A 7,164-nucleotide genomic window follows, 5' to 3' on the forward strand; every position below is an offset into this window, starting at 1 on the left:
ACCTCTGACGTGAAAGTCTGGTGGGGGAGCAGGAGCATCAATCTCTCTAACAAACCACTCTGGAGCCCTGGGAGCTAGCCGGGAGGCCAGGAGTGGCCAGAAGCATGGGATGCCCTGTGATTTGCAGGAGCAAATCCCTCCTGTTCATGCTGTGTGGTTGGCTCTACCTTTGGCATGATCCATGAAAAGCCAATTGGCATTTGCAGGGTGCCTCGGACAGCTCTAGATCCGCACCCGACTCGCTCTGCTGGGTGCTCCTGCAAAGGGAGTTCACAGCCTTGGGATGCCAGTGCCTAGGGATTCTCCACAGAAGTCCCTGTTCAAAAATGGGGACTTTTCAGCTGATTTCATGGGCCATGCCCACCATGCAGAGCCATGCCCAGCAGGTTAGGATGCAGGGAGGAGAGGGCCGGGGATCCCCAGACGCTGGGGGCTGCACCACTTGCATTGCGTGGTTCCTCTCCTGCGTCACCTTCTGCTTTTGGGGCTCCACGCTTGGCTGCTGATGGGAGATGAGGGATGCTGGAGGCAAAGGTTCATCCAGAGGTCAGTGATTCCTTTGCCAGAGCCTGCACATTCCGTATCTGCACAGATGTGCTGTCCTCACCACGCCTCCAAACACAGCACTGGGCTGTTTGCTCAGAGCTGCCCCTGGCCCCAGCTGCTGTCAGAGCCCAGGTCCACAGTAGCATCACCCCAAACCATCAGCCCTGACCTCCGGGCTGAGCTCGGGCGCTGTCACTGCCTCATGTGCCCTTGCTCACTGGTGACGTTGGTCTCACTCAAGGCTGAACCATATCCTGGAGGTGACAAAGTGCTCCCCACCACATCAGCTGTGAGGAGAGTGAGGAGTAACAGCAGCAGAAGCCAGACTGCTTCATCCTCCAGATGTATACTTATGTGTGTGTGTGTGTGTATCAATATATATAATTTTTTCCTGACAGATACATCTAGGACTACAGCAACAGCTCTACAGCTGAAACTACAGTAAAACACATCCTTGGGCAACCATGCAGCAGCCTGGAGATGCTCCTTCAGATGGGAAGGAAATTGGCCACAGTGAGCAAAAATCCCACATGAACCTTGCACGGAGCTTGTCCCTGGGAAGCATGTCAGCACCAGGTGGCACAGGGACATGTACCACAGAAAAATCCCTGTGGGATCCCTCTGGGAGCCCGAATACCACCTGGAGCTGCCAGAGGGAAAGTCCCTGTCTGGTTCCTTCCCTAGGTGAGATAACACAGAAGCCATCCTCTAGGCATGGTGAGTAATGGGAATGTGGCAGTGAGAAGGACAGCACTGGCAGCATAGTGGACTCCTGGGGAGGAAGGCAGGGGGAGGGGGTGTGCCAGCTTTATACATCCTGCTGGGAATGGGTGGTAAATCCCGGGATGCTGCAGGAGAGTCCCCTCAGCAGCACAGGGAGAGGAACCTTCTCTGCCTCCCTGTGGTGAGCTCACCTGCAGCCCCGAGGTGCTGGGATTTCCACAGTGATCCCTGGTGGCTGCAGCCTGCAGCTTGATTCCCAGCTCGGCATGGTTGGGCAGGTCTCACCAGCTGCCCTGGATTAGCTGGTACAGAGCACAGCTTGCTCCTGGCATAGGACAGAGGAAGATGGAGGAAGAACCAGGTCCATGCAGCGGAACTCCTCCAAACCCTCTCAGCTGTCCCAAGTACCACCTCTGCCTCCTGGTATTTGATACCAGTGGCTGGTCCAGCAGATCACCTGAGCACCAGAGCAGCCCTGCCTCCTCCAATTTCCCTTCCTTGTGGCTTTCTGCACTGTTTTTCCCCCTCTGCAATCTTATGTCTTTCTTTTCCCACTTCCGTAGCTACAAACACCCACATGCATTATCTCCTTCCCCCATCCCATCCTGAAACCTATTTATACAGAGCCCAGCTCCTGCCCAGCTTGCCAGAGAGCACTGGAGGAGTGGGACAGGGCTGGCAGTGCCCGCAGCCCAACATGCTCTTGTTTGAACACCGGCTAGCTGAAAGAGGATGCTTGCTGCTCTGGTTGCTGCCATCCGTTCTCAGAGCCCAGTCTAGCGAGGAGGTGAAGCTCAGATCTGCACTGTGCCAGCAGGTAAGGCTGCTTTCCAAGGAGCCCCTGGGCTGGGATGGTCCCAGCAGCACTGCTGGGTCCGAGCGGGGCTGGAAGCATCCCTCTATGCAGCAGCACAGGGTGCATCTCCTCCTTATGGCGCTCACCTCCCTCCAACTTCCATCTCTAACCTTCCTACCTTTGATATCTTCTCTGCTTTCCCGTCTCTGAGCTGGTTCCTGGCCCCCAGCTGCTCCCATGTCCCTGCCATGCCAGTGGCACCTTCCAGCAATCCCTGCCATAGGGGTGTCAGCTCCTCCTCTGTCCAGACAGGACAGGGGTGCTCTGGACTAGCCCTTGGGCTGTCCCAGTGCCCTCCAGAGGCTGAGTTTGCCCCACCAGCCTGATGCATCTTCAGAGCTTACACTGCATTTTTACTCATCTTGCTTGCCGGGATGCATGGGAGGGCAGCCTGCAGGACCCAAGGCTGACGTTCCTTTTGCACCATCCCAGACAACTCAACAGTGTCTTACAAAGCACACCTTAGCCCTGGGGACAAGCTTCTTGTCTCTAAGCAGTAGCTTTAGGTGGTCTGTTCCCATCCTGGGCTTGGGAAAGGGAGCTGTGCTCATGTCTGTGTTGCTCATGTCCACCTTGGACAGCAGCTGGCTTGGCTGGGGCTGTGGTTTGCAGACCCTCTCATGCTGATGGCTTCTCCTGTCCCTCCATAGAGCCCCACAAAGGTGTCTTGCAAAGGAGTTGGCCTGCTCAAGCTTCCAAAGGAGCTTGGCCAAGGAGTGAAGTTCCTTGAGCTCTCCAACAACTTCATCCAAAACCTGTCGGGCAGCTCCATGACAGGGTTTGAGCAGCTCGAGTACCTGGACATGTGCTTCAACCAGCTGGAAGCTGTGTCAACCACAGCCTTGGCTCAGCTGCCTCAGCTGCGCTCTCTCCTCCTGGGATCGAACCACCTCGACCGCAATTACCTCGCTAATGGACAAGCCTTTCGTCTGCTCAGGAATGTAGAGGTCCTGGACCTGTCAGCAAACAACCTGGACAGCCACATGGCAGGCTGGTACATCCACAACCTCACCAGGCTGAGGGTGCTGGACCTCTCCAGGAACAAGATGACCAAGCTGCTGGCAGGGATCTTCCAGAGCACGCCATGGCTGCGCGAGCTCCACCTCAGCAATAACTACATCATGGAAATCGAGGAGGGAGTCTTTGAGGCTCTGGAAGAGCTGGAGGTGGTGAACTTGGCTTTGAATTCCCTCCACTGTATCTCTGGCTTCAGCCTCACACAGCTGCGAGTTTTAAATCTTAGCCACAACGCCCTGGAGCTGTTCACCTCGGAGGAGGGAGCAGCTGCTCCCTACCTGCTTCAAGTGCTTGACTTGAGCCATAACAGACTACTCTACTTTCCAGAGCTCCCCAAAGTCCATTATCTCACACACTTAAATCTCTCCAACAACCTTATTGCTTCCCTGCTCCCAGGCTCACACCACCCGGGGGAGTTTGTACTGCACTACAAGGAGATGGCGAGGTTTAACAGGACCTTGCATACTGTGTCTGCTCTGACACATATGGCTGACTTGGATCTCAGCAATAATCGGCTACAGCTTTTCCCATTTACCTTCTTCCACAGCCTGGGCTCTCTGCACCACCTCAGCATGGCTATGAACTGTCTCCAGGATGTAGCCAGGGAGTCGCTTACCAGCAGCATGGAGCCCAGCGACCACACACCAGCACCACCAGAGCACGCTGCCTTGTCTGTGCACTCGCTGGACCTCCATGGCAATGCCTTCCGCATGCTGCCACCCTGGTTCTTTAGTGCTCTACCTCAGCTGGAAATGATCGACCTGGGCTCCAACAGCCTCCAGCCTTGTGAGAGCCAGGGGGGGAATTTGGGAGGCACCTGCACCCCCTTCTACAACGTGCCTCACTTGAAGCATCTGAGTCTTTACAAGAACAACATCACCAGGCTGCACCCTTACGCCTTCAACCAGACCTCACTACTCTCCCTAGACCTGTCGGGGAACAAGGACTTGTTCATGCCTAAGGAAGCCCTGGGGGGGTTGGAGTTCTCCCTGCAGAAACTCTCTCTGAGGGGCAACCAGATGGACAACAGCAAGGCAGAGCTCCCCTGCCTGGGCACGCTCAAAGTCTTGGACCTCTCAGGCAACAATCTGAGCTTTCTGCCCACAGGTCTTTTCTGCTCCCCACTGGAAAGCCTGGATGTTCGCAATAACCAGCTGCTGATGTTGGAAAAGCCGGCGCTCATGAGCTGGTCCCGCAGCCTGAAGGACGTGTCCATCACTGGAAACCCCTTTAGCTGCTGCTCTCTGGCCTGGCTGGACATGCTACAGGCTGCTGGTGTGGGTGTGCTGGACCTGGATGAAGCTCTCTGCATCTACCAGGACGAGAGCAGCAACTTCTCAGCCAAGATAGCCAGCAGCCCTCAGTGGCTTTGTCCACACCCCAATGACACCAGCTCTCTGGCTCTGCTCGTGGTCATGATGAGCCTTTTCTTTCTCAGTTGTGGGGCTTGCTGCCTTCTGAAGAAAGGGCAGAAGTCACCAGGGTTTGCTGGACTCCAGAGCAACAGTGTGGGGGTCTTGCCCCACCATCCCAAAAGAGAGGAGCCAGCCGAGGCAAGGCCAGCAGACAGTGTCACCAAAGTGTAGCTCAGCCCTGGGGAGCAGGACCTGTTGCAATCAGTCAGAACTCTAATTATTACTGATAATATTAATAATGTTATTGTATTTTAGGTCTTGTCACCGGTATCCTGCATGTTTTGCAAACCAAATAAAGGGAGCATGGTTGGTGCTGAGCTCTGGGCTGGGCAGAGGTAGTCTCTGGACCACCTCTCCTTCTTGAGAAGGAAGGTGCCCCCATCTGCTCTGTTCCCTGCAGGAAATAAAACACACTACAAGCAATTGTGGGTGAGTTTTCTGCCCTGCCATTGTACATTTTCATCACCCAGGACAAGAAGCCAGAGCCTGGGCTGGTTGGTTTCATCTGCCCCCACTGAACCCAGCACACTCTGCTTGTGGAAAGGTTATTGTCTCCATTGGTGCCACCTGAGTGTTTTACAGCTCTCCCAGCAGCCACTATTTGCCTTTTAAGTAGGTTTAAATTGCTTGGCTAAATACCTGCTCCTGCTCCTGCTCCCAAAAGCATTCCCCAGCCCAGCAGTGAGGAGTGGGCAGTGGCAGGGAATGGTGTGGTGGTAGGTCCGCATGCTGGTGTGTGGAGGGGGTTTCTGCAGGATCCTACACGCCCCTCTCGTGCCTTTTCCAGCCAAGCTGTCTCCTGAACAGTGCTGTGGCATTGGCAGGGCTTAAAATGACCCAAGGCACTGCTGCGTGTGCAGGAAGGAAATCTGCCCTGTCCTCACCCATTGAGATAGTGAGAATGAGAGAAAAGCAGTCTTGTGGTGGATGGTGGGGCACTGCCTCTCCAAGGGGGGTGCAGGATGTGCCGATCCTCAGTGACTGGACTCCCAAGTCAGTGATAGCAGCTCAGTCCCCATCACAGGGGTAAGTGCTGGCAGAGCCGTGGTCCTTAGTGCATCTGACACCCTCTGAGCATCTCATCCACATATCAATAGTGTTTAATACTGGGGGGGGGACGACACTAGGACCTCCGCTAGGGAGGGCAGCAGGAGAAGGTGCTAAGCGGGATGGTGAGCTGTAACGGTGATGTGGGATGGCTGTTGTCATGGTGATGCTCCCAGTCCGCACACGGTGTCTGTCTGTCTGTCCCAGGTGTGAATGTCCAGCGTCCCAGAGCAGAGTGGTGCTGCACCCCCCATGACAGGAGCACCTCAATGGCTGGGGCCAGCTCTGTGGAGGGATAAAAATAAGGCTGCAACAAAACCTTTTATGTTTCACATCTCTTTTGTTCCACCTTGAAAGTCCCCAGCTGGCCAAGGCCACCTACTTCTCCACATACCTGGTGGGTTAGAGGCTGTGAGTGCAAAAAGGGTTGGAAGTCACTTAAAATCCCAATTACTTCTTTCCTTTTTTTTTTTTTTTTCTTTCAAGCTTATCGTGGTTTTACTGTGAAGCAAAGGGCATTTTTGCTGTAAAACATATGCCTTCCCCATGCTGCCCATATTGCTGCTGGGGCTGCAGCTTCCTGGCCTTTGATGGGTATCCGGCTCCCAAGGGACTCCCAGCACCTTTGATGGCCCCATATTTCTATTATTGCCTCAGTTTCCCTTTGATCTGACTCTCTGCACCTCATTATGGCAAGTGACTGGCCATGCCAGTGTCTGGGGCATCCCTGGGAAGCCTGGCATTGCATGTCACCACCCTGCAAGAACCTCTAAATTGGGCAGGCTTTCCTGCGTGCCCACCAAGTGAGTCCAGTGCAGCTTCGGCCAGTCCCTAAAGCTGTGCCAGCCCCCTTCTCCAGCCCAGGCGCTTGGGGACATTACAGGGACACTCTCCAGGGCTGCCTGGACAGAACCCAAGATGCTGGTTGCCTTCGGTGGGTGTTTCTGGTACATTTTGTGTGGCCTGTTCCTCATTTAAACCCCCTCCCAGGCTGTACTTTCCATGCATGTCACCATAGGATGTCCTGCCCTTTGTGCTGCTGCTTCACCGGCTCCCACCAGCATCGTCCTTGCATTAAGACTTGCAGAGATTTGGAGCCTTGCAGTCACACAGAGGTGGGTGTTCAGGGACACTGCATGCCACTGGGTGCTCAGTCAGTGCCAGGCACTGCCTTGGGCTTCCCAAACGCTCCAGAGCCGTGTTTATCCAGCACTGTTGACACAAGGCTGTGCTGTGTCCCTGTGGACCAGCAGCAGCTGGTAGTTGACCCATGAAGGGACAATGGGCTGCTGGTGCCTAAAGTTTTCTCCAGGTTTTAGAGCATCTTTTAAAGCACACACTAAAAATGAGAAAGTATTCTGGTACTGGTTTTACCCTGTAGGGAGGGCTCCCAAAGATACATAAAGTTTAGGGAAAGAGAGGTAGAACAGAGATGCTGGCCTTGCTGAGGGACAGGGAGGCTGCCAGAGTGCAAGGGAAGGGGAGATAAGTTTCTTTTGACAAGAAAACCTGGACAATCCCCAAGGCCAAAGAAGGGTTGTGAAGGTACAGGAACTGAGC

General features: G+C 54.6%; 1 protein-coding gene across 1 annotated transcript; it reads left to right on the forward strand.

Moving 5' to 3' along the window:
* Window positions 1-1,135: 1,135 nt before the first annotated feature.
* LOC104402372 (leucine-rich repeat-containing protein 32-like) lies at window positions 1,136-4,728 on the forward strand. Its single transcript, XM_010010242.1, has 3 exons — window positions 1,136-1,230; window positions 2,038-2,086; window positions 2,776-4,728. Exons 1-3 carry the CDS (start codon window positions 1,136-1,138, stop codon window positions 4,726-4,728), a joined length of 2,097 nt encoding a protein of 698 aa, XP_010008544.1.
* The last annotated feature ends 2,436 nt before the right edge of the window (window positions 4,729-7,164 follow it).

Source organism: Nestor notabilis, unplaced genomic scaffold (genome assembly GCF_000696875.1).
Source record: "Nestor notabilis isolate BGI_N333 unplaced genomic scaffold, ASM69687v1 scaffold3902, whole genome shotgun sequence".
Lineage (NCBI taxonomy): Eukaryota > Metazoa > Chordata > Aves > Psittaciformes > Psittacidae > Nestor > Nestor notabilis.